This window comes from Symphalangus syndactylus, chromosome 8 (genome assembly GCF_028878055.3).
Source record: "Symphalangus syndactylus isolate Jambi chromosome 8, NHGRI_mSymSyn1-v2.1_pri, whole genome shotgun sequence".
Classification (NCBI taxonomy): domain Eukaryota; kingdom Metazoa; phylum Chordata; class Mammalia; order Primates; family Hylobatidae; genus Symphalangus; species Symphalangus syndactylus.
In genome coordinates this window covers 74,546,384-74,573,911 of record NC_072430.2, presented here as the reverse complement: position 1 = coordinate 74,573,911, position 27,528 = coordinate 74,546,384, and the positions used below count along the sequence as shown (strand labels likewise).

Genomic DNA, 27,528 nt, shown 5'->3' with positions numbered 1-27,528 from the left:
CTATATTCCAGGTGTCATCTGTTACCCCTTTCTTTGACTAGGAAAGGGAACTCCCTGACGCCTTGCACTTCCCAAATGAGGCAATGCCTCTCCCTGCTTTGGCTTGCACACAGTGCGCTTCACCGACTGTCCTGCACCCACTGTTAGGCACTCCCTAGTGAGATGAACCCGCTACCTCAAATGGAAATGCAGAAATCACCCATCTTCTGTGTGGCTCACGCTGGGAGCTGTAGACTGGAGCTGTTCCTATTCGGCCATCTTGGCTCCACCCCCAATTTCTGAGATCTTTAAATGCCTCATTTCATTATTTATCTCCATAAAAGGCCTATTAATGTGCTCCCTTTCAAAACTCTGATAACAAGATTTTCTTCAAGGTTATTTCTCTCAAAATTTAGGTATCTTCTTGCATACTATCTTTTTTTTTTTTTTTGAAACAGAGTCTTGCCCTGTCACCCAGGCTGGAGTGCAGTGGTGCGCTCTCAGCTTACTGCAACCTCTGCCTCCCGGGTTCAAGTGATTCTCCTGCATCAGCCTCCTGAGTAGCTGGGATTACAGGCACGTGCCACCATGCCGGGCTAATTTTTGTATTTTTTTTTCTTTTTAGTAGAGACGGGGCTTCACCATGTTGGTCAGGCTGGTCTCAAACTCCTGACCCACGATCCACCCATCTTGGCCTCCCAAAGTGCTGGGATTACAGGCCTGAGCCACTGCACCCGGCTTTTCTTGCATACTATCTACCACATATTTTAGAGTAAGAAAAAATTAAGAACATCTGTTCTAGAGAAATAGTCTTATAGGGCTTCTTTGTTTTTGATTACATCACACAGCAATTTGTCACGTTTTATATAAAGTAGGTGCTCAAAAAAGTTTATCATATTGAATCATATTGAGTATTATATTATCTAACATCATTACAATAGAATTAGCCCAAACTTGAGTGAAAAATCAGAGGTTATAGTGTACGAAAAGTGACTAATGATATGTAACATACAATTGAAAGTAACATTCCTGTCAGATACGCTTGTGTAACTTAGTTAAGTTTCTCCATGTATTCTACATTCACTAGATATCCCCTCTACCAGGCCCTGTGCTAGGCTCTGTGCACACAAAGATGGACAAGATCAGGTCCTTCCACTGTAGCCACTGATAGCCTCATGGAGTTATTTCACCAATGAATGGAGAGTTACAGAATAAAGTGACCTGGACTTTCCCTCTCATTCCTTTCTTTTCATTACTAAAGTAGTGTGGGGGTCCTGGCGAGGTGAAATAAAGAGACAGAGTCTTTCTCAGCATAATAATTAACAAGAGAGGGGTTATTTGCCTTGTAGAAAGAATCTGAAAGATTTAGGCCTATCTGCCTAAACACAGGCAATTATCCTGTTCTAGGAGATCTTGGGGCCAATCCTCCAGGATGGGGCACTCAGCAATGGAGCCCTGACTCTGGGGGAGGTGGGAGTGATAGAAAAGCCCAGCAAACAAGGGAGGGTGGAGAACAGTGCAGGAAAGGAACTCCTGGGTCTCCACTGGGGCAGATTCTGAATGGATTGAAAAGTAACTTGATAGGAAAAATCAAGAAATACTATCAGTGTCCATGATTCGACTGGGGTGAGACTGTTATCTTCCTAGACACTGGGGGCATGAATGACTGTTTATACTGTTGTAAAGGTGTTCTCAGTGTCCCACAGGGCCCCATGGGATGAGAAAGGAAGGGAGCGCCCAGCTCAGGCTGCGCAACAGATGTGGGAGAGTGGTAGAGATAGGATAAGATGTTTTGGAATCTGCAAGTTGTTCAGTAAGGTTCAGGCATGGACCATATGTCCAAAGAAGCTGACCCCACATCAGTGCTTTCTTACGCAATGACAGACAGTCGATTACCATGAATGTTCCTACTCTGGACAGATTTGGGGTTAGGAAGTACAATTCAATGTTGAGCAAAAGAGTCTCCTTTTGAGGATGAAGAACAAAAGGAAGGGTGGGCTGAGTTGTTCTCCTCAGGGATACAGTCCACTGGTGACAGAGATTTGTAATATTCATCTTCCCCATCAAGTACTTTGATTTGGCTGCAACAAAGAATACAACAGGATTTTCAACAAAAAAGAAAACAAATGTTACAATCATCACTGGGGCAGCTAAACTCATGTGAGTAGCTGGAACAGGGTTGGGGTCCAACACTGGAGGGGAAGGACAGCTCCTAGGTAGGTCAGGGTCTCCCAGTACAGAGGTACCAGGGTCTGATCTACAAAGCCCTTCACCTTTGGGTCATGCACTGATAATGGGTCCAGTTTTGTGGTGTCTGGAAGTTGTGGTCATATTGCAACTTGATTTATGGGATTGAACTCTCTGTCTCCATCTGGTTCCCTCTAGATGAGAAAGTTTTCCTCCTGACCTCCCCCAGTTCTCCAATTATTACCATTATGTACTTCATTGCTATTCTCAGTTGAGATGCTAACAATCAAATGAATGACAAATTCCTTACTATCCTCTGTCTAACCAGTTGGGCATGTTTCTCTTTGTCCATGTTTTAAGGCCCAGGGGTAGGATAATGTGGAGGAAGTGGCCTATTTGTACTTCGCAGAGTGCTCTTATTTGTGGAAGGAGAGTTTTATATAACCCACTACATGTCTCTAATTATGAAGAAAGTACGATTCCCTGGAATAATTATGAGAAATAACATTTGCCCTTAGGTGACAATTTCAACCTTTTTGGACAGAATAGATTCAAGTTTTGTATACTTGCTACCGTGAAAAGTAATTTCCAATTTCAGTAAGAGTGGCAATATCTGGATTGCACAGTTTTAGAAGCCTCTCTGGAAAGTTTTGCATTTTCTGTAATATCACAAAGGACCCCTTCTGTTTACAGTTGCTTAGAACTAAGAAGACAGATATTTACCCAAGTTTTCTTGGCTTCCTCTTGCTCCCTTGATATTCTAGAGTTCCCTGTGGAGAGGGCCAAGAACACACAGTCAAAGCAAAGCAGCAAGTCGTTAATTTTTAATTCAAAGTGATTTTGTGGTGAATGCAAGCAGATGCTGATAATATCAGAAGTCACAGCATAATTTTTTTGATCAAAGGGCTCAAGTGAGCCTGATGAAGCATGCATCTTGCTCGTCTTTGATAAACCGCATCAATTATTCACCGTGAAGGCAGACATCCTGACATGAAAGCAACAGATAAAGAGCCTAAGCACACGTTCAAGACGAGAGCATGAGGGTGGGGGTGGGGCTGCAGGGGCTGGAACAGGTAGTAATAACAGAATTATTAACTGGAAACAAAGCCAGTGAAACAGCTTTATGGCCACTTTGAACTCACATTTAACTGGTTATAGTACATGGTGTCCTCAGGGCTACTCAGCATTTTGGGCTGCTGACATCGTCGGCGAGGTGTTCGATGCTTCTGTGCGAGACCATTTTCTGAACCTGAAAAAGATAGCAAAACTTTGCTGTAAACTGTCCCAGGTGTGGGGAAAATTAAGTGAAAACTGGCTCTTCACATAAATGCCCTTAGTAGAAACTGTGTCCTATTTTAATGGGCATATTAAAAGCTTTACTAATAGTAGGAGAAATGCCATCCTAAAAAATACACACAGATTGCTAAGTGTAAACAAGGGCCACTGTCTGTAACTTTGCATTCAGCTTTCTCATCTGAATCAGCGGTCCAGGGTGACAGAAAGCAAGTTGCTGTTTCCACATTGGTGAAGTATAAGTTGGTGGTCAGCGTTTATAGAGTAGGGTGCCCTTAGTGGGATGACTATGTTAGGACAACCAAAGTAATCTGGGATTGTTTGCACCACATCCTGCAGTGAGAGTTCAAAAACATCTGGAGCACACATACTCTTGGGGAGATGAGAAGCAAACCTTTTGGTGGGATACATTTTGTGGGGGGGAAATGGCTTGAGCTAAAATTTACTGAAATGCTTTGAACAACACCACTGATGCATGCAGTCTCTGGAGGTAGTGTAAAAGAGAAGGAGAAAGGATGATTGCATGACTACATGAAGCAGTCTCTCCGTTTGTCCTGATTTCAGAACCCTGGACCAAGGGTGCACTGGAGATTAAGAAACCACGAGTCAGAAGAAGTCATAATTCATGGCTGGGCACAGTGGCTCACGCCTGTAATCCCAGCACTTTGGGAGGCCGAGGCGGGTGGATCACGAGGTCAGGAGTTCGAGACCACCCTAGCCAACATGGTGAAACCCCGTCTCTACTAAAAATACAAAAATTAGCTGGGTGTGGAGGTGCACACCTGTGATCCCAGCTACTCAGGAGGCTGAGACAGGAGAATAGCTTGAACCCAGGAGGCGGAAGTTGCAGTGAGCCAAGATCATGCCACTGCACTCCAGCCTGGGCGACAGAGTGAGACTCTATCTCAAAAAAAAAAAAAAAGTCATAATTCATTTCCCTTCCAAGCAAATGATTTTATGGATCTACTGTCCTTTTGGCTCTATATCTGAATCAGGATTCAGCAGTTCTAATTTCTTGGCAACACACACACACACACACACACTCCGTCATAGAATATTGTCCATGAATGTTGTTGTTTAGAGAAAAGCTATCACTATCCTGGAGGACAGAGTGTTTATTGTAAACTATTCATTAAAAAGAGTTGGGAATTTTACTTGGAATCATACTTTAACTTCACCAGAGATTTCCATGATTTAAAAAAATTCTGGGGGAATTTTTAAAGTAGAGAGTGACTTAGCAAGATCCATTATTAATAGCAAAATATTTGTTCCCTAAATATAAAGTTCTGTATCTTGATTTTTCTTGAATTGGGACATATCTATATTTGGACAAGACTATCAGAGCCCATCCTGGCCAACGTGGTGAAACCCCGTCTCTACTAAAAATACAAAAATTAGCTGGGCGTGGTGGCAGGCGCCTGTAATCCCAGCTGCTTGAGAGGCTGAGGCAGGAGAATCACTTGAACCCGGGAGGCAGAGGTTGCAGTGAGCCGAGATTGTGCCACTACACTCCAGCCTGGGTGACAGAGTGACATTCTGTCTCAAAAAAAAAAAAAAAAGACTATCAGATCCATCCATTCTAAATACCCATTTTTTTTTTTAGAAGAGAAACTGAGGCCCATAAAATTGAATGGCTCATCTCAGATCAAGTGGCCAGGTGGGTACCCAACCCTAGATTTCTTACTTCTTGTTCCAATAGGGTTTTTTTTTTTTTTTTTACACTATAGCATATGGTCCTTTTTTTTTTTTTCTGAGATAGTCTCACTGTTGCCCAGGCTAGAGTGCAGTGGTGTGATCTCGGCTCACTGCAATTTCTGCCTCCCAGGTTCAAGCTATTCTCCTGCCTCAGCCTCCCAAGTAGCTGGGCTTACAGGTGTGCAACACCACGCCCAGCCAATTTTTGTATTTTTTGTAGAGATGGGGTTTCATCATGTTGGCCAGGCTGGCCTCGAACTCCTAGCCTCAAGTGATCTGCCCTCCTTGGCCTCCTAAAGTGCTGGGATTACAGGCGTGAGCCACCGTGCCCAGCTTATAGGATATTGCCTAAGAAGAAACATTTTTTAAAGCCAAATGTCTAAGTAAAAGTAAGCTCAATGAAAAAAATATATAATAGATGATATATTATGTTTTATATATAACATATATTTATATATAATACATATCATATATATTATATATTTTATATATATCATTTATATATAATATATATTTTATATATAATTTATATATATTTATATATATTTTATATATAACATGAAATATATATTTATATATTTCATATGTTATATAGAATATTATAAATATATATAAATATATTCTATATATAATATAAATATATTATATATTTTTATATAATATATTTATATTATATAATATATAAATATATATTTAAATATGTATATGTATTATATTATATATATTCTATATAATATAAATAATATAAATTTTATATATAATATATATTTTATATATACATATTTTTTGAGACAGAGTCTCATTCTGTTGCCCAGACTAGAGTGCAGTGGCACAATCTCAGCTCATTGTAGCCTCCGCCTCAAGTGATGATCCTGCCTTAGCCTCCCAGGTAGCTAACATTACAGGCAGACACCACTACCCCCGGCTAATTTTTTTTATTTATTTTTATTTTTTATTTTATTTTATTTTTTTTTGAGACGGAGTCTTGCTCTGTCCCCCAGGCTGGAGTGCAGTGGTGTGATCTCGGCTCACTGCAAGCTCCGCCCGCCGGGTTCACGCCATTCTCCTGCCTCAGCCTCCTGAGTAGCTGGGACTACAGGCGCCTGCCAACACGCCCAGCTAATTTTTTGTATTTTTAGTAGAGACGGGGTTTCACCATGTTAGCCAGGATGGTCTCGATCTCCTGACCTCGTGATCTGCCCGCCTCGGCCTCCCAAAGTGCTGGGATTACAGGCTTGAGCCACTGCGCCCGGCCTGTATTTTTAATAGAGATGGGGTTTCATCATGTTGCCCAGCCTGGTCTCGAACTCCTGACCTCAAGTGATCTGCCCACCTCAGCCTCCCAAAGTGCTGAGATTACAGGCATGAGCCACCATGTCCGGCCTCAATGAAAACATATTAATTAGCCTAGCAAAACAATGTTACTTGCAGAAGGTCCAACAGCCTTAACAGACATTCTCATCCACCTCTTCATGATCACTGTGCAGAGCACAGGAAACTAGCCTGTTGTGCTGGCAAAGTCCTCAGAACACAAAAAACACAGTGCTTCTTTCTGATGGTTCCAACATACATCCTCCTTGTTTGCTTTGTGAAGTCCATACTCTGCAATATGGTAGAATGTGAAGCTGTGAGTCCCTTTTGTGTCATCTCCTTTCTGATTTATAGATGAATGAACAGAAGTGTCCTTAGGTCAGGCTGCTGGTGTGAAGTATGCTCTGGAGGTCTGACATCCACTCTCCCTTAGACCTTCTAATACGGCAGGAATTCCGTCCATGGTAACTCAAAAGACTGATCTTAAGAAGTTTTTGGGTTCAACTAGAGTTCAGCGTAGTTCAGCTGGACTTCATATTTATATAGTGTTTACATTTTATCAGAGGTTTTTATTTATATTGTCTCAACTGGTAATGCTTTATATATGATAAGATTTTCAACTTTTGCTCTTGACGAACTTGCTGTTTCATTGGCTTTTATTTTTTTCCTGATTCTTATAAGGAATTAAGTTATTGGATAGAATGTTCTTAATTTTAGTATTTCTCCCAGTACTTAAAAACAACTGTTGGTGTCTAATCTTATGGTTTCTACACTATACTAGAATCTGGTATAAGCTAGTTATCTGATTTAGCATCGAATTTTAATTTTCATTATTTTAAGTTTAATTTTTCCATATTTCACAATGTTCTGCAAACAATGCTGTAAATTCCAGGTGCTTTGCCATTGGAAGAAATCTGAGTATCACTGATATAATGATCCATTGTAAGCAACCACATAAATAATTGGGAAGTAGACCGTTATTTAATAAATGCTATTGGAACAATTTAATGGCAATATGCAAAAATACAACTTAAATACAGACATATTAACATTTATCCTATATACAGGGTACTTTGCTGGATTTTGTGGAAAATACAAAGAAGTAAGACAAAGTCCCTGTTTTCAATCTAGTAGAGGAGGCTGTCTTAAGATGTTAAGTGACTTCTTTAAAGTCGTTTTAGCTAGTGCCATTGGACTCAAATTGTTTAGTTTTTAAAATTCTAAATCCTTTACTCTTCTCAGTATATTTCTTGATTCTCACAGGCCACAATAAATTCTAGATGAGTTATATAGTTGAGAGTTTTAAACATTCTCCAAAAAACTTTAGAAATAAATGAAATAGACTATCTCAGCTGTGTAAGATGTTAGTGACACGCATGTGTTTAATTATATTAAAGTAAAACATTCCATATGATGGGCAGTAACAAAACTAAGATGAAAGAAAGTACAACAGAAAGATAAAAACAATTAAAAGATATATACCCATAAAAGTTACATCCATAATGTGGAAAGGCTGAGGCAAGAGACAGAGAAATATAGTTAGAAAATGTGATACTGAAAAATGTTGAATTATCCTGACAAACAGCTTCAATTTAACAATTACTACTGCTTCTCTATGAATTCATACACCATAAGGTTAAAAGACAATGTGGGAGGGGCCCCAGAGAAACAGGAGAATCCACAGGTTCCCTGCCTCCTGAAGTGCAACTTGGCGATAAACAGAGCTGGCCGGGCACGGTGGCTCACGCCTGTAATCCCAACACTTTGGGAGGCCTGGGTGAGCAGATTGCTTGAGCTCAGGAGTTCGAGAGCAGCCCAGGCAACATGGCGAAGCGCCACCTCTACAAAAAATACAAAAAATTAGCCAGGCATGTTGGCATGCACCTATGGTCCCAACCACTCCGGAGGCTGAGAAAGGAGGATCCCTTGAGTTCAGGAGGCAGGGGTTGCAGTGAGCGGAGATCATGCCTCTGCACTCCAGCCTGGGTAATAGAGTGACACTTGGTCTCCAAAAACAAAAAAACAAAAACAGAAAAAACCCCCAGAACTAAGCAACTTGTTCCAAAGAATACATTGCAATGAAGTAAACCAAAAGAAGAAAACCCCAATTTGTATGAAGACAGACAGACATAACCTATTTTTTTTTTTTTTTTTTTGAGACGGAATTTCACTCTTGTTGCCCAGGCTGGAGTGCAATGGTGCGATCTCAGCTCACCGCAACCTCCGCTTCCCAGGTTCAAGTGATTCTCCTTCCTCAGCCTCCCTAGTAGCTGGGATTACAGGCATATGCCACCATGCCTGGCTAATTTTGTATTTTTAGTAGAGAAGGGGTTTCTCCATGTTGGTCAGGCTGGTCTCGAACTCCTGACCTCAGGTGATCCGCCTGCCTCGGTCTCCGTAAGTGCTGGGATTACAGGCATGAGCCACTGCGCCTGGCCATAACACTTTTTATAGCAGTAAAAAAGCTAGAAACATGATACATATTTAATAATCAAGAAGAAATTAACTCAGATATAAAAATTGTTTCATATCTTGAGTCACTGACAAAGCAGTGACAAATGTGTATGATGTTGACAGAAGAAAATTCAAAACTTGGAAAAAGAAGTAAAATACAAAATAACATACAGCACATTGACTAAATCTATGCATGTATATTATGAGAAGTTTATCATAATTTTTCCCTAGAAAATTTAAATATTAAAAAATCAATAAGGCACATAGTACCAAAATTGTTAGTTCTTTGCATATATGAAGAAAGTATAACCAAAAAAGGCTAAATTTGTAAGTGGCAGAGTAAAAACTTGAACCCTGTCTTTTGGCTTTTGTGCCAGTTTGCATTAAGGTATAAAACAATATGGTTATCAGATAGTTACCTAGTTTGTTTGATTAGTTTATGTAGAGAAACTGGGCAACTCAAGTTTGAACATTCACTTTTTTTTTTTTTTTTTTTTTTTGAGACGGAGTCTTGCTCTGTCACCCAGGCTGGAGTGCAGTGGCACGATCTCAGCTCACTGCAAACTCCACCACCAGGGTTCAAGTGATTCTGCACCCTCAGTCTCCTGAGTAGCTGGGATTACAGGCGCCCACCACTGTGCCTGGCTAATTTTTTGTATTTTTAGTAGAGGTGGGATTTCACCATGTTGGCCAGGCTGGTCTCGAACTCCTGACCTAAAGCAATCCACCTGCCTTGGCTTTCTAAAGTGTTGGGATTACAGGCGTTAGCCACTGCGCCCGGCCTGAATATTCACATTAGAATGTGAGTTTTTACCTGGAGGACCACAATGCTCATATTCTCAAAGTGGCTCATTTCTACCTCGCATAGATGCCTGTGAGACAAATCAAACTGTCCACTTTGTCGTACATTGGCAACTACCTCCTTACTGTGCTTTTAAAGGTATATTATGTTATGAATACCAGTTTGCATTTAACATAGGTCTCTTTCCAAGAATCTTTGCACCTCCCCCAACCCCCTGCCCTGCACCTTCTGATTTTATATTTGAGACTTTAACACATCTTTCTCTTCTGAATTGTTATAGAACTTTATAATAAACTGGAGCTAAATCTGTCAGAAAATGGAAGAAATCTGGATAGCATTTCAGGAGCACTGGCAAATGCATACTCCTTACTTCCTAATCCCAAACTGTCACACTGTGGCTGCACATGTACCCAAGCCCTTGCTGAGAGACAAATAGCTGAATTCAGTCAATCTGTCACATAATTTCAAACAACTGGTTTGTAAATTTAATTTTTCTTTTCTCTTTATCGAACATGCCAGTATACTCAAGCTAGAGTTGCCAGATAAAATAGAGGACACGGCCGGGTGCAGTGGCTCACGCCTCTACTTCCAGCACTTTGGGAGGTGGGCTGATGGCCTGAGGTCAGGAGTTCGAAACCAGCCTGGCCAACATGGTGAAACCCTGTCTCTACTTAAAATACAAAAATTAGCTGTGTGTGGTGGTATGCACCTGTAATTCCAGCTATTGGGGAGGCTGAAGCAGGAGTATCACTTGAACCCGGGAGGCGGAGGTTGCAGCGAGCCGAGATCGCATCATTGCACTCCAGCCTGGGGGACAAGACTGAGACTTCGTCTCAAAAAAAAAAAAAAAAAAAAAAAGACACACAGTTAGATAGATTCGAATTTCAGGTAAACAACCAATAATTCTTTATTACATCCATGAAATATTTAAGACATATTAAAAATGATTGGTTATTTGAGATTCAAATCTAGCTGAGTGTACTGCATTTTTATTTGTTACATCTGGCAACCCTAAGTCATGCACAGTTGTAAGTCACAAATGAGGCTTTTGTCGTCTTCCAAGGTTTCGGAGATGAAGAAGAAAATGTCTTCTTCTACTCCATTTGACTTGCTGAGTGGCAGCTATTTTGGCTACACATGCCCCCTCCTACACTGTCCTCGAAAACGTAATGTTTCAGTTTTCATCACCTGCTACAGATGTGCCAGTTCTGGTAAATTTCCTAGCAATATTGAAGGAAGGGAAGGACAACTGCAAGGAAGGGCAGGATGGGGCGTGCAGCCCACGTATTCGCCAGCTTGGTGGGGCAGAATGGGTTCTTGGCTCCTGAGGAACGGGCAGGAGCACAGGGGTCCTGGGAAGAAAGGGAGAGAATATCCTGGGAGAGCCATAGTCCCTGGCACCCTCCTGTGGTCCTTCAGCAGGTATGGATACTTTCTGAGCAGTGTCATTGCTGATCTGATTGCCATTTTGTGGATGAGGCGTTCTCAGGTTCATTTGCCAAATGAAACATCCCCTTTAAGCAAAGAGTGTTCAGTGTTCTAGATTTACAGATGGCAAATCCTATATGAGGTTATAAGCTATACCCCGGGGCATTTAAATAGGATTAGAGTTGTGCAATTAATTTACAGAGCTCTGCCACCTCTGTGCATAAAGGGAGGTGTGTCACTCCTCTGACCAAGGTTCTCAGGGCATTTGGAGGTGACAATAACCCAGCTGTCAGCTAGACAATCTTTCTCCTCAATGAGGGTTGACCACGCGCATGGTACTCCAGTGGATACTCCTATGAAATAGCTTCTGAAGACATGACCTGTCTTTTCTGGCTCTGTGTTGCTTCCCCTAACCATTTCATTTTTATATAGCAACTCTTGTTTTGCAAAGTACTTTTTGTTTACTTCGTCTCATTTTAGGAAGGCCAAATAACCCTAAAGAGATAACAGAAGCATAGTGAGACTAAGAGATTATACAGTTAGAGGCAAAGCCCAAATGAGAATTCAGGTTTTTGAAGTCCAACTGAGAGTATTTTTTTTAACATGATACCAGTTGTTCAACTTTTAAAATACTAATGCCTGGGTCAAAGCCTGGACATCGATTTTTTTTAATCTCTTTAGGTGGTTCTACTGTGTAGTCAGGGTTAAGAACCATTGTGCCTGACCATATTAAATCTTTCCTTCCCAATAAGAACCATATCAGCAGAAAGTCTACCAATAATCTACATCACCTTAAAAATGAAGAAATGTATTGTAATCCCCTTGTCCCTAATATGCCTTGAGGCATGGACTATTTCAGGAATGCTCAGAGCCTAACAGATCCTCAGGTTACTGGAGACAGGGAAGTATGCCCTGGTAGCTCAGATTTCCAAATTTAAGTCATGTCATGGAGGATAATTCTCTGTGGTCTGGCTCCTTGCTTTTCTATCTGAGAGGTCTGAGGCTCAAGGAGCTTGGGTCCCTAAGCTATAACTCAAGATTCTTGATTCAAAATCCCAGGGCCTAGGTCATGGCCCCTATTATGATGTTTGTACTTTTGCTGAGATATTTTCATAAGTTTTCACTTCACCAAGTCTAACTTCAGGAGGAACTAAGGAATTCAGTGGGCTTTTGTAAAACACATACACACACAACCAGAAAGAGAGATTTTCTCCTGGGGTGTGTGTAATTCAGATCCTGCTTTTTAAGATGAAAGGATAGCTACAAATTTTCCCACTTGCCATGTTATGTCATGAACAATCTTCTTCAAAATTGCAAAACTGCTACAAAGAAAACATCCCTGAGTTAAATTAGTGCCTGTGGAAGATGCTGGGGTTATAAATTGTCTATGTGGAATTTTCTACTTATTAAGGAGGTGGCAATAATTTCCCCTGAAACCAATAGCTCAGAGCCTGGCACACTCTCAACAAATGATGAATGAATGAAGAATGAATGAATGAGTGAATGAGTGAATACTGACTATTCACCATTCTCATTAAGATCTCTTCCATCTATGTGGCCTATTCTTTGGTTCTCAGACTGTTAATTGGGATGTTTTTGTCCAGGCTTCCAATAGGAAGAGGGTGTTTCCTATCCTGGGATACCGCTGGGGAAACTGTCCAGAGGCGTTTCAAAGAGGTAGATGAAATCAGTCTCTAAAAACAAAGTTCCTTAGTATTTTTTATTACTGTCCTTTCAATATCTTTATAGGAATATGTATTTTTTTAACTAAAAAATTCATTTATTCATTTAATTTGGGTTATGGCTCCCTGCCCCCCCACTTAACAATAAAGTCATAAATATTTCCATTCTATTAGGCAACTTTTAAAATAGTATGTTTCTTTTAGAGTTACTTTTTGAAAAGGTAATAAATGAACCTAATGTTCAAATAAGTTAAGCAGTGAAAAGTTTCTTTTTTCCACACCCAATGTCATTCCCACAATAGTAGTAACTGCTGAGACAAGTTTTCAGAGATATCTGTCTTCCAGAGATAGTTTAAATGGCATCGTTTCTAATGGTTGTGTGGTATTTCATTTTATGGATGAATCATGATTAATTCATACAATTTCCTATTTTGGGCATAGAAGTTGTTTCCAATGTTTTTCTATAATAACAGTGTTTTGAGGAACATACTCATAGTTTGGTGTTTGACAAATGCTCCTTATTCCTTAGGATAAATTTCTAAAAGAAGAATTACTGGTCAAAGGTATGCATATTTTAAAAACTTACGATTTGTTTTTTTTCAATTGCCATCCAGAAATTGTGCAGCAAAATACACTTTTGCCACCTGTACCTATATTACCCATTTAAGCAGGCCCTCACCAGCATGAGATGGTTCTTAAGAAAAAGTCTGACAATTTAATAGGTGCAAAAATAACACCTCATTTGTGTTTCTATTTGCATGTCATTGATTATTTGAAAAGGGTGAATGTTCCCTACCCTCCCAGTTTATTAGCCATTTGTGTTTCAGGATTCCCCTTCAGTTGGAAACAGCGGCAAAGTTCATAGGTCGTGGGTGGATGTAAAGTGGATGGAACAGGTTGTTGTCAGTCTATTGGAGTAGGATGGTAGATGAGCAGTCCCCTTGGCTAACAGATGTGGGTATGCCTATTTTGAAAATTAGCATGTCGTAGGGGAATATTTCTCAAACTTTTGTCACATATCTACCTCTTAGGCATTTTTTACTTTATTCACCTGTACTACTGTTTAATATTTTTAAAATTCAACTGATTTTTTTTTTTTGCTTAAATACATTTCTTTAAAACTGGAACTTTATTCACCACTGTAAATGAAAAACCAGTGTCATTTGCCGTATATAGAAGTGAACTATATAGTAAATACAGTGAAAATGAAATGGTATCATCACGCTTGTGCTAGATTCCATTTCCTATAGAAGGTTCTGGGTTTCTTAAAAGGCTTGTTAAAAAGACAGATGAGTAAATGTGAGAGGAATTTAAGACATACTAGCATCACTAAGACTTTCTCCTTAAAGTAATCTGGAGGATTTAAATTGAGAATTGAAAAAAGTAATTTTATTTTACATAAGAAATTATGTAAAAGAATTACGTTATTTAATGCCACATCCATACGTCATCAAAAGTCAACTTGGTGACCACCAGTGGCCCATGTCCCACACTTTGAGAAACATGTGTTGGGGTGGGAATCTGAAGTCAGAAAAACTGGAGTATGATAACCACCTCAGCACTTATTAGAGGCCTTCACTTGGGAATGATGACCCCTTCCTTATAGGGTTGTAGTGAGAATGACAGATAATATATGAAAAGATAAAACATGGTGCCAGAGGCATTAGCAGGTGCTGCGAAGGGGCTGTTGTATTTCTTGTTATACTGGAGTGGTTCTCCACCCTGGATGCATATTAGAATCATCTGAAGGGCTTTTTAAAAATACAGATACCATGACCTCACCCCTGGAGATCCTAATTTAATTGGTCAGGGCTAGGGTTCTGGCATTGTTACTTGTTTAAAACAAAGTTCCTCCTCCTTCCCAGTGATTTTAATTTGTAGCCAGTGTTGGAAAAACCATGGACTTAACCCTTTCCTAAGAGCTTAGATCAATTCTGCAGATTAGCTATCTGCCATTTTGAAAAGGTGGCATAGGCTCAGGGAAGTATTCACCGGACAAAAGGAATTCTGGATGGGGGAAGCTCTAGGCACCATCAGGCATTTGCTTTGTGCTGGAAGCTGCATCAAATGGCTTGAGCCCAAAGCAGACATAAGGGCTCCTTATTTCCCTAGACACTGGGAAAATCGTTTCTCTTATTCCAAGAGAACAATTTTGCTGACCATGGAAATACTATCTCTGGCTTCCAGAGGTACAATGCTGTGCAGTGCTCTTCTGGAGGTTGTAGTATGAAGAAATGACAAAGCCAAAAAGGCATTCTGACCTAGGGAGACTCTCTTTAAAGCAAAATATAAATGTAGGGCAAAAACTCTGCGGTCTCAGGAGGATTGGATCCAGGCGAAAATGTTTAAAAGGCAAACGTTTAGAATCAGTTATACAGCTTCAGCAATGGTTTGCCATTGGCTTGCTGTCTTTTTGTTTTGCTTTGTGTAGTGCTCAGAATATCTGCATCATGTAGCATCTTTCTATTTTTAGGAGTCTTTAAACTCCTTTATTCTGAGGCCCCAGAATATTCTCATCTACCACGTGCTTTCACGTGGAGATGACTGACTTCATCTTTGACAGTGGCAGTTCCCTAACCTTGATCCAGAACAGGAGCAGGAATTAAGGTGAAAATGGCCACCCAAACTGCACCCAGTGGGAGAACAGCATTAACTCAGCTTTTAAAAAAGTGTCAACCTGGAAAATCCAAGACCTAGATCTGATGCTTAGTGGACCCACAATGCCAGGCAGCAGTCTGGGAGATGTCACTTCTGGAGCTTCTAATGAGATGCAAATCACCTAGTGAACTACTGGGGAGCTGGGAAACAATGTCCTGGGTAAAAGCAGATAAAAATGGAATGAAAGAATTTCTTTGAAGATTGGAACGACATTTTAAGTGCTTGCGGATATGGGACACCAGATAGTGTTGGTTTTACTAAGCTAATTGTGACGGGGTCTTTGATTCCCTGCAGCAGGGGACCCTGGGGCACTCATCCCCAGCTCTGCTTCACTCTTTGAGGAGCTAGTTCCAGTTCTACTGTGAGTGTGCAAGGGGCTGGTCAGCTGTAGCATAACCAGCACTGGACATGGGGGATCAGAAGACCCGGGCACACACAGTTCAAGTTCTGACACATATTGGTATGTGACCTTAAGTGAATCCCTTACCCCTCTGCTGCTATGTTTTATGTGTAAAATGATAAAGAGGGTGCGGACTGAGGTAGTAATTTTTAATGGAGGACATTGGTGTGGCAAATTACACATGTTCTGGCCTGAAGACTCTGAGCTGCTCTCCTTGGAGTCACATTCTTTCCCAGTGTGTGAACATCTGTGTGCAGTGAGAGACATGCCTGATAGGGATCTGTTGCCTGAAGCTAGTGTGAAGGCAGGAAAAGGGTAAGAACCATTAGCCCAGAGGCCCTTTAGAGTCCCTTCCAACTTTAAGATGATATAACTCCAGAGTAATCGCCACTTAACCTCTTGGAGCCTCATCTGTGAAACTGACATAAATGCTTTTGCTTTTCAGCTTGTTGGAATTTAAAGACGACCAATCAAAATGCATTTAGGCTTCAAAGGTAAAAGTTCTCCATAAATACACCAGAATTTCATTCTAACATGATTCATTCATTCAAAGAGCAAACCTGCACAAGGTAGGTTCCTCTGAACCACTTTCTGGGTCATTTGGTTACTCATGGGCTAAAGGACATCATTAAAACCTCACCTCAGCCTTTGCCCAGCTGTGAGCAAAACCTGCAGTATATAGATTAATATTGCACAGCTGTACAAATACCCACCCAGGTCCATAAATTATAAAATATTTTTACACATAGAGAGGGCAGTCATTAGTATGAGTGACACGATTTGGGGGAGGTTATATCTACAAATGTCTGGCAGGTGTGTGTGTGTGTGTGTGTGTGTGTGTGTGTGTGAGAGAGAGAGACATTGAGTAGAAATAGAAAAGAATGTGAGTAGTAGACCAAAATGAAATCACAAATACAATTTTTATCTTGCACTTAATAAGATGTAAAAATGAAATCAATGAAGTATTAGTGGTGGGAAATTAAGTTGTGATTCTTTCAGTCTTAATATTCAAAAAAGCCAAGAAAATAGTAAGTATCTGAGAGAAGCAAAGATTAAATAGGAAGGTATGGTTTGGTTATTTTCCTAATTTGTGCTGAATTTTGGAACAAATTTCTTAAGTACATTATAAAATCGATTTGGTCCAACTATCCAGTAAACATTAAGACATTTATACAAGTAGGGCAGCACAAAGCTTTCAGTTCTCTGCTCCAATCAAGAATTTAAATTTCAGTTCTTCAGGGTCACAGAGAACTACCAAATTTCTTTGCCTTGTTTTACAATCCAATATGAGATTAGTAAAAATCCGTTATGGAAATAATGCATAACATAATGACTTCTCATGCCCTCCCTGACCTGAGGAGGTTGCAAGAGATCTGAATTTCTCCACTGGACTCAAGATTTCTCAACAAATTAGCATCAGCAGCTTCCTGCCCCCACCCCTTTTAAATATCCCTATACTCAGGCGGGGCACGGTGGCTCACACCTGTAATCCCAGCACTTTGGGAGGCTGAGACGGGTGGATCACTTGAGGCCAGGAGTTTGAGACCAGCCTGTCCAACATAGCGAAACCTTATCTCTACTAAAAATACAAAAAATTAGCTGGGCCTGGTGGCGTATGCCTGTAATCCCAGCTACTCAGGAGGGTGAGGCAGGAGAACTGCTTGAGCCCAGGAGGCAGAGGTTGCAGTGAGCCAAGATCAGGCCACTGCACTCCAGCCTGGGTGGCAGAGTAATACTCCATCTCAAAAAAAAAAAAAAAAGCCCTGCACTCTGAGTGACCTACCTGATCAGTATGGCTATAAGCACCTTCCTGTATGTCATAAAAAACAAACTAAGCTTAACCAAAGTAAATGGTTACAGCTGTTGCTAACAAAGCTGAGAAATGGGTATCTCCTGTGTTATACAAGTGATATTTGGGCCTTGACAAGGAAATTTATTGCACACACACACACACACACACAGGCACAAAAGCAAATGCTTTGGCCATGAAGTTCGACCAAACTAAAAGATAGTTCCAGTGCAATGTAATTTTAAGTTTCCAAATGAACATATTTCAGGAGGCTCATATCAGTGGTCCTCAGCTCTTGACCCCTGAAGGAAACATTCTTTCAGGGACTTGGTTGTCTTGGTTTAGTCAAATAAAATATTAACAATCAGAAACCCGGCAGCATTTATCTGACAATATAGAGAAAATCATGTTAACATGAGCTCTCCACTGGAATGATCTTGGACATCCGTGATGGTACCGGGAAACGCGCCACCAGCTCTGAAAGTGTGGGAGGCTCTGGCTGACTTGGCACCTTCCCACTTCCAGCTCTCGTGGCTGCTCATCCTGCATGATATGGGGACCCAGCAGAGAGGGGTTAAATGGGTTGAGAAGCCAGTCCAGCCAGGGGTCATTAGCAATCAAGGACCAGCATTAAAAGGCAGCAGGAGACTAAGGGTCTCTGACAGGCTTGGCTCCAGGCACCATCTGGAAGGAAAGAGGCTGTCAAAGCTGGATTAAAAAAAAAAAAACTTCATGGAGATCTTTTCAATAACATAACACAAACAGTTATGTTATTTCCAACGTGGTTCCTTACTTGGAAGTTAGGTTACTTTCAAAGTGCTCTGTTTTTGAGAGTAGGGCCAGGCAGTCACATTTCTAGGCCTGTTTCTGGCCATGATGAACCAGTTATTGGCACCTGTGTTGGGACCAGCCCAAGACCAAGTGCATCGCCAACAAACTCTTATACTTTGATCGTGGCGAGAGATCGTAACACACATGCTTCATAATAAGGTAACTGGAATATGTCAGATCTAAAGTATGGGGCACAGCTCATATCCAATAATGCATTAATCGTATTCCACACAATACGATCTGCGACTAAAAAGAAAAAAACAGACAACTTTGCTTAACCTGTGTTCAAGTTGATCATCTAAGTTGTGATTTTTGACACAACTTAAAGAATTCTAAAACAAGCCTGGGTTCACTTTCTAAGGTAATTTGTACAAGGAAATGGCAGTCAGGGGTGTTGCATATTATATATACGTGGTTAACAACTTGGTTTACATTATTGATTAAATTCATTTTCTCTCTTTTTTAGACCTTTGGATATCTCCTCCTCCTTCCCCTTATCTATAAATATGTAAGAAAGAAAACATGTTTAAAATACAGTATTTTATTTCTTTTGATCACAGATTAGAGAACAGAGATGCCCTATAATGTGATCTTTAAGAGATATTACAAAGCTTCCAATCTCACTGTGAGGATCATTAATATATACATATATTTTATTATACTTTAAGTTCTAGGGTACATGTGCACAATGTGCAGGTTTGTTACATATGTATCCATGTGTCATGTTGGTGTGCTGCACCCAATAACTCGTCATTTACATTAGGTATATCTCCTAATGCTGTCCCTCCCCCCTCCCCCCACCCCACGACAGGTTCCGGGGTATGATGTTCCCCACCCTGTGTCCAAGTGTTCTCATTGTTCAATTTCTACCTATGAGTGAGAACATGCGGTGTTTGGTTTTCTGTCCTTGAGATAGTTTGCTTAGAATGATGGTTTCCAGCTTTATCCATGTCCCTACAAAGGACATGAACTCATCATTTTTTATGGCTGCATAGTATTCCATGGTGTATATGTGCCACATTTTCTTAATCTAGTCTATCATTGATGGATATTTGGGTTGGTTCCAAGTCTTTGATATTGTGAATAATGCCACAATAAACATACGTGTGCATGTGTCTTTATAGCAGCATGATTTATAATCCTTTGGGTATATACCCAGTAATGTGATCCCTGGGTCAAATGGTATTTCTAGTTCTAGATCCTTGAGGAATCGCCACACTATCTTCTACAATGGTTGAACTAATTTGCACTCCCAACAGTGTAAAAGTGGTCCTATATTTCCACATCCTCTCCAGCACCTGTTGTTTCCTGACTTTTTAATAATTGCCATTCTAACTGGTGTGAGATGGTATCTCATTGTGGTTTTGATTTGCATTTCTCTGATGGCCAGTGATGATGAGCATTTTTTCATGTGTCTGTTGGCTGCATAAATGTCTTCTTTTGAAAAGTGTCTGTTCATATCCTTTGCCCACTTTTTGATGGGGTTGTTTGTTTTTTTCTTGTAAATTTGTTTGAGTTCTTTGTAGATTCTGGATTTTAGCCCTTTGTCAGATGGGTAGATTGCAAAAATTTTCTCCCATTCTGTAGGTTGCCTGTTCACTCTGATGGTAGTTTCTTTTGCTGTGCAGAAGCTCTTTAGTTTAATTAGATCCCATTTTCTATTTTGGCTTTTGTTGCCGTTGCTTTTGGTGTTTTAGACATGAAGTCCTTGCAAATGCCTATGTCCTGAATGGTATTGCCTAGGTTTTCTTCTCGGGTTTTTATGGTTTTAGGTCTAATATGTAAGTCTTTAATCCATCTTGAATTAATTTTTGTATAAGGTGTGAGGAAGGGATCCAGTTTCAGCTTTCTACATATGGCTAGCCAGTTTTCCCAGCACCATTTATTAAATAGGGAATCCTTTCCCCATTCCTTGTTTTTGTCAGGTTTGTCAAAGATCAGATGGTTGTAGATGTGTGGTGTTATTTCTGAGGCCTCTGTTCTGTTCCATTGGTCTATATTTCTGTTTTGGTACTACTGCCATGCTATTTTGGTTACTGTAGCCTTGTAGTATAGTTTGAAGTCAGGTAACGTGATGCTTCCAGCTTTGTTCTTTTGGCTTAGGATTGTCTTGGCAATGTGGGCTCTTTCTTGGTTCCATATAAACTTTAGTTTTTTTCCAATTCTGTGAAGAAGGTCATTGGTAGCTTGATGGGGATGGCATTGAATCTATAAATTACCTTGGGCAGTATGGCTATTTTCACGCTACTGATTCTTCCTATCCATGAGCATGGAATGTTCTTCCATTTGTTTGTATCCTCTTTCATTTCATTGAGCAATGGTTTGTAGTTCTCCTTGAAGAGGTCCTTCACATCCCTTGTAAGCTGGATTCCTAGGTATTTTATTCTCTTTGAAGCAATTGTGAATGGGAGTTCACTCATGATTTGGCTCTCTGTTTGTCTGTTATTGGTGTATAAGAATGCTTGTGATTTTTGCACATTGATTTTGTATCCTGAGACTTTGCTGAAGTTGCTTATTAGCTTAAGGAGACTTTGGGCTGAGGCGATGAGGTTTTCTAAATATACAATCATCTGCAAACAGGGACAATTTGACTTCCTCTTTTCCTAACTGAATACCCTTTATTTCTTTCTCCTGTTTCATTGCCCTGGCCAGAACTTCCAACACTATGTAGGATAGGAGTGGTGAGAGAGGGCATCCCTGTCTTGTGCCAGTTTTCAAAGGGAATGCTTCCAGTTTTTGCCCATTCAGTATGATACTGGCTGTGGGTTTATCATAAATAGCTCTTATTATTTTGAGATATGTTCTTTAAATACCTAGTTTATTGAGAGTTTTTAGCATGAAGGGCTGTTGAATTATATCCAAGGCCTTTTCTGCATCTATTGAGATAAGCATGTGGTTTTTTTCTTTGGTTCTGTTTATATGATGGATTACGTTTACTGATTTGCGTATGTTGAACCAGCCTTGCATCCAGGGATGAATTCAAATTGATTTTGGTGGATAAGCTTTTTGATGTGCTGCTGGATTTGGTTTGCCAGTATTTTATTGAGGATTTCGCATCGATGTTCATCAGGGATATTGGTCTAAAATTCTCTTTTTTGGTTGTGTCTCTGCCAGGCTTTGGTATCAGGATGATGCTGGCCTCAGAAAATGAGTTAGGGAGGATTCCCTCTTTTTCTATTGATTGATTGGAATAGTTTCAAAAGGAATGGTACTAGCTCCTCTTTGTACCTCTGGTAGAATTCGGCTGTGAGTCTGTCTGGCCCTGGACTTTTTTTGGTTGGTAGGTAGGCTATTAATTATTGCCTCAATTTCAGAGCCTGTTATTGGTCTATTAAGCAATTCAACTTTTTCCTGGATTAGTCTTGGGAGGGGGTATACGTGTCAAGGAATTTATCCATTTCTTCTAGATTTTCTAGTTTATTTGCATAGAAGTGCTTATAGTATTCTCTGATGGTAGTTTGTATTTCTGTGGAATCGGTGGTGATATCCCCTTTATCATTTTTTATTGTGTCTATTTGATTCTTCTCTCTTTTCTTCCTTATTAGTCTTGCTAGCAGTCTATCAATCAATTTTTGTTGATCTTTTCAAAAAACCAGCTCCTGGATTCATTGGTTTTTTTGAAGGGTTTTTTGTGTCTCTATCTCCTTCAGTTCTCCTCTGATCTTAGTTATTTCTTGCCTTCTGCTAGCTTTTGAATGTGTTTGCTCTTGCTTCTCTAGTTCTTTTAATTGTGATGTTAGGGTGTCAATTTCAGATCTTTCCTGCTTTCTCTTGTGGGCATTTAGTGCTATAAATTTCCCTCTACACACTGCTTTAAATGTGTCCCAGAGATTCTCGTATGTCGTGTCTTCATTCTCATTGGTTTCAAAGAACATCTTTATTTCTGCTTTCATTTCGTTATTTACCCAGTAGTCATTCAGGAGCAGGTTGTTCAGTTTCCATGTAGTTGTGCGGTTTTGAGTTTCTTAATCCTGAGTTCTAATTTGATTACACTGTGGTCTGAGAGACAGTTTGTTATGATTTCTGTTCTTTTGCATTTGCTGAGGAGTGCTTTACTTCCAACTATGTGGTCAATTTTGGAATAAGTGCAATGTGGTGCTGAAAAGAATGTATATTCTGTTGATCTGGGGTGGAGAGTTCTGTAGATGTCTATTAGGTCTGCTTGGTGCAGAGCTGAGTTCAAGTCCTGGATATCTGTGTTAATCTTCTGTCTCGTCGATCTGTCTAATGTTGACAGTGGGGTGTTAAAGTCTCCCATTATTATTGTGTGGGAGTCTAAGTCTCCTTGTGGGTCTCTCAGGACTTGCTTTATGAATCTGGGTGCTCCTGTATATATTTAGGATAGTTAGCTCTTATTGTTGGAATGATCACTTTATCATTATGTAGTGGTCTTCTTTGTCTCTTTTGATCTTTGTTGGTTTAAAGTCTGTTTTATCAGAGACTAGGATCACACCCCCTGCTTTTTTTTTTTTTTGCTTTCCATTTGCTTGGTAGATCTTCCTCCATCCCTTTATTTTGAGCTTATGTGTGTCTCTGCCCGTGAGATGGGTTTCCTGAATACAGCACACTGATGGGTCTTGACTCTTCATCCAATTTGCCAGTCTGTGTCTTTTAATTGGGGCATTTAGCCCATTTACATTTAAGGTTAATATTGTTATGTGTGAGTTTGATCCTGTCATTATGATGTTAGCTGGTTATTTTGCCCGGTAGTTGATGCAGTTTCTTCCCAGCATCGATAGTCTTTACAATTTGGCATGTTTTTGCAGTGGCTGGTACCGGTGTTCCTTTCCATGTTTAGTGCTTCCTTCAGAAGCTGTCATAGGGCAGGCCTGGTGGTGACAGAATCTCTCAGCATTTGCTTGTCTGTAAAGGATTTTATTTCTCCTTCACTTAGGAAGCTTAGTTTGGCAGGATATGAAATTCTGGGTTGAAAATTCATTTCTTTTTTTTTTTTTTTTGAGACGGAGTCTCGCTGTCGCCCAGGCTGGAGTGCAGTGGCACGATCTCGGCTCACTACAAGCTCCGCCTCCCGGGTTCATGCCATTCTCCTGCCTCAGCCTCCCGAGTAGCTGGGACTACAGGCGCCCGCCACCGTGTCCAGCTAATTTTTTAATATTTTTAGTAGAGACGGGGTTTCACCGTGGTCTTGATCTCCTGACCTCGTGATCCACCCGCCTCGGCCTCCCAAAGTGCTGGGATTACAGGCCTGAGCCACCGCGCCCGGCCTTGAAAATTCATTTCTTTAAGAATGTTGAATATTGGCCCCCACTCTCTTCTGGCTTGTAGAGTTTCTGCCGAGAGATACGCTGTTAGTCTGATGGGCTTCCCTTTGTGGGTAACCTGACCTTTCTCTCTGGCCGCCCTTAACATTTTTTCCTTCATTTCAACTTTGGTGAATCTGACAATTATGTGTCTTGGAGTTGCTCCTCTTGAGGAGTATCTTTGTGGTGTTCTCTCTATTTCCTGAATTTGAATGCTGGCCTGCCTTGCTAGGTTGGGGAAGTTCTCCTGGATAATATCCTGAAGAGAGTTTCCCAGCTTGGTTCCATTCTCCCTGTCACTTTCATGTACACCAGTCAGACGTAGATTTGGTCTTTTCACATAGTCCCCTATTTCTTGGAGGCTTTGTTCGTTTCTTTTTATTCTTTTTTCTCTAAACTTCTCTTCTTCCTTCATTTCATTCATTTGATCTTCAATCACTGACACCCTTTCTTCCAGTTGATAGAATTGGCTACTGAAGCTTGTGCATTCATCACGTAGTTCTCTTGCCATGGTTTTCAGCTCCATCAGGTCCTTTAAGGACTTCTCTGCATTGGTTATTCCCGTTAGCCATTCGTCTAATCTTTTTTCAAGGTTTTTAACTTCTTTGCAATGGGTTCAAACTTCCTCCTTTAGCTTGGAGAAGCTTGGTCGTCTGAAGCCTTCTTCTCCCAACTCGTCAAAGTGATTGTCCGTCCAGCTTTGTTCTGTTGCTGGCGAGGAGCTGCGATCCTTTGGAGGAGCAGGGGTGCTCTGGTTTTTAGAATTTTCAGCTTTACTGCTCTGGTTTCTCCCCATCTTTGTGGTTTTATCTACCTTTGGTCTTTGCTGATGGTGACATACAGATGGGGTTTTGGTGTGGATGTCCTTTTTGTTGATGTTGATGCTATTCCTTTGTTAGTTTTCCTTCTAACAGTCAGGTCCCTCAATTGCAGGTCTGTTGGAGTTTGTTGGAGGTCCACTCCAGACCCTGTTTGCCTGGGTATCAGCAGTGGAGGCTGCAGAACAGCAAATATTGCAGAACAGCAAATATTGCTGCCTGATCCTTCCTCTGGAGCTTTGTCTCAGAGGGGCACCCAGCTGTATGAGGTGTCAGTTGGCCCCTACTGGGAGGTGTCTCCCAGTTAGTCTACACGGGGGTCAGGGACCCACTTGAGGAGGCAGTCTGTCCATTCTCAGAGCTCAAACACCGTGCTGGGAGAACCACTGCTCTCTTCAGAGCTGTCACACAGGGACTTTAAGTCTGCAGAAATTTCTGTGCCTTTTGTTCAGCTATGCCCTGCCCCCAGAGGTGAAGTCTACAGAGGCAGGTGGGCCTCACTGAGCTGCGGTGGGCTCCATTCAGTTGGAGCTTCCTGGCAGCTTTGTTTACCTACTCAAGCCTCAGCAATGGTGGACACCCCTCCCCCAGCCAGGCTTGCCGCCTTGCAATTTGATCTCAGACTAGCAATGAGCAAGGCTCCATGGGCGAGGGACCCACTGAGCCCAAGTGCAGGATATAATCTCCTTGTGTGCTGTATGCTAAGACCTTCGGAAAAGCGCCATGTTTAGGTGGCAGTGTCCCGATTTTCCTGGTACAGTCTGTCACGGCATCCCTTGGCTAAGAAAGGGAAATCCCCCGATCCCTTGTGCTTCTCAGGTGAGGCAATGCCCTGCCCTGCTTCAGCTCACCCTCCATGGGCTGCACCCACTTTCTGACCAGTCCCAATGAGATGAACCAGGTACCTCAGCTGGAAATGCAGAAATCACCCATCTTCTGTGTTAGTCACGCTGGGAGGTGTAGAATGGAGCTGTTCCTATTCAGCCGTCTTGGAATGGAAATCAGATCATTAATATTATAGCTGAGTTCATTAGAGGAATTACATTCTAGTGCCTTCTTGTGTGGGTTTTGTTTGTTTGTTTTTAGATGGAGTCTCGCTCTGCCACCCAGGCTAGAGTGCAGTGGCACGATCTTGGCTAACTGCAATCTCTGCCTCCCAGGTTCAAGCGATTCTCCTGTCTCAACCTCCTGAGTAGCGGGGATTATAGGCGTATGCCACCATGCCTAGCTAATTTTTTGTATTTTAGTAGAGATGGAGTTTCATCATGTTGCCCAGGCTGGTCTTGAACTCCTAAGCTCAGGCAATCCACCTGCCTTGGCCTCCCAAAGTGTTTGTTAGGATTACAGGTGTGGGCCACCGCACCCAGCCCATTGTGTGGCTTTTAACATTAGTCTTCAGTATACCCTTAGTTCTGATATAAAAAAAGGTAGTACAAGAAAAAGGATTCAGGGTATATTTGTTTTTAGATGGTGATGGTACTTTTCTGATAATTTTACCCTCTGCTAAAATTACCCTCATGGAGCTTTTGGCCAGTTTATAGATGCCTGGGATGGGGGAAAAATAACGGAAGATCTAAGACTCTGTAGCCTCAGCTACAGCCTCACCAGAGGATGAATCAGGTTGATACTGGCTGCTGATACAGGACGTGGGCATCATTTGGAGGGGTAATCAAGGTGGCTGGCAGCCCAGCAGAAATGCAGGATTCTGGGGATTGAATCTGGATCATTTTAAATCATCCAATCCTAAACTTTTGACAGTTTATGCCCATACTGGCCAGCCTGTCTGAGACAGTGTATTAATTGGAGGTCCAATTACACAGAACAGAGTTTGTTTAAAAACAGACAAGCAAGTCCCAGAGACAGAACACTGTGGGTATGGATGAATCCTGTCCTTAGTGTTGTTTAGTTGGGCTCACTCTGATTTTGACGTTTATCACTATTCTCATGGAGACTTTTGGTTTTCATAGGATATAAGTGTGCCTACATAAACATGACACTTGAGTAATGAAAACCCAGACCTGATCAGAGTTATAGGGTTCCTGGGAAAGACTATGGGAAGACTCTTTTAAAAAAAATTGTTTGGAAAAAATATCCAAACTTGAAGCCTACTGTCCAATCCTATACTAAAGCTTCACAAAAATGCTGTATGGACTATTGTTGGTAAAGTGAACTTCTAGGGGGGCTTTGATGCCTTTAGTGGCTGTAGGTTTTGAAATCTCAGTTTGATTTATAAGAATATAAGAGGGCGGTTCCAAGATGGCCGAATAGGAACAGCTCCAGTCTACAGCTCCCAGTGTGAGCGATGCAGAAGACGGGTGAATTCTGCATTTCCAACTGAGGTACCGGGTTCATCTCACAGTGGCTTGTCAGACAGTGGGTGCAGTACAGTGGGTGCAGCGCACTGAGCGTGAGCCGAAGCAGGGCAAGGCATCACCTCATCCGGGAAGCACAAGGGGCCAGGAAATTCCCTTTCATAGCCAAGCAAAGCTGTGACAGATGGCACCTGACAATTGGGTCACTCCCACCCTAATATTGTGCTTTTCCAATGGTCTTAGCAAACAGCACACCAGGAGATTATATCCCGTGCCTGGCTCAGAGGGTCCCACGCCCATGGAGCCTCACTCATTGCTAGCACAGCAGTCTGAGATCGAACTGCAAGGCAGCAGCAAGGCTGGGGGTGGGGCATCCGCCATTGCTGAGGCTTAAGTAGGTAAACAAAGCAGCCAGGAAGTTCGAACTGCGTGGAGCCCACTGCAGCTGAAGGAGGCCTGCCTGCCTCTGTAGACTACACCTCTGGGGACAGGGCATAGCCGAACAAAAGGCAGCAGAAACCTCTGCAGACTTGACTTAAATGTCCCTGTCTGACAGCTTTGAAGAGAGTAGTGGTTCTCTCAGCACGAAGTTTGAGATCTGAGAACGGACAGACTGCCTCCTCAAGTG

General features: G+C 41.4%; 1 protein-coding gene across 1 annotated transcript in view; it reads right to left on the bottom strand.

Annotated features, from left to right (window-relative positions):
* Positions 1–401: 401 nt before the first annotated feature.
* Positions 402–27,528, bottom strand: part of MYO3B (myosin IIIB) — a 269,300-nt gene continuing 242,173 nt past the window's right edge. Inside the window, exons 16-18 of the mRNA XM_063645412.1 lie at positions 3,309–3,415; positions 2,890–2,936; positions 402–2,060 (exon numbers count right to left, since the gene is read on the bottom strand). Of these exons, the coding sequence (XP_063501482.1) occupies positions 1,922–2,060; positions 2,890–2,936; positions 3,309–3,415 (293 nt within the window). The 3' untranslated portion in view covers positions 402–1,921. The remainder of the gene's footprint in view (positions 2,061–2,889; positions 2,937–3,308; positions 3,416–27,528) is intronic.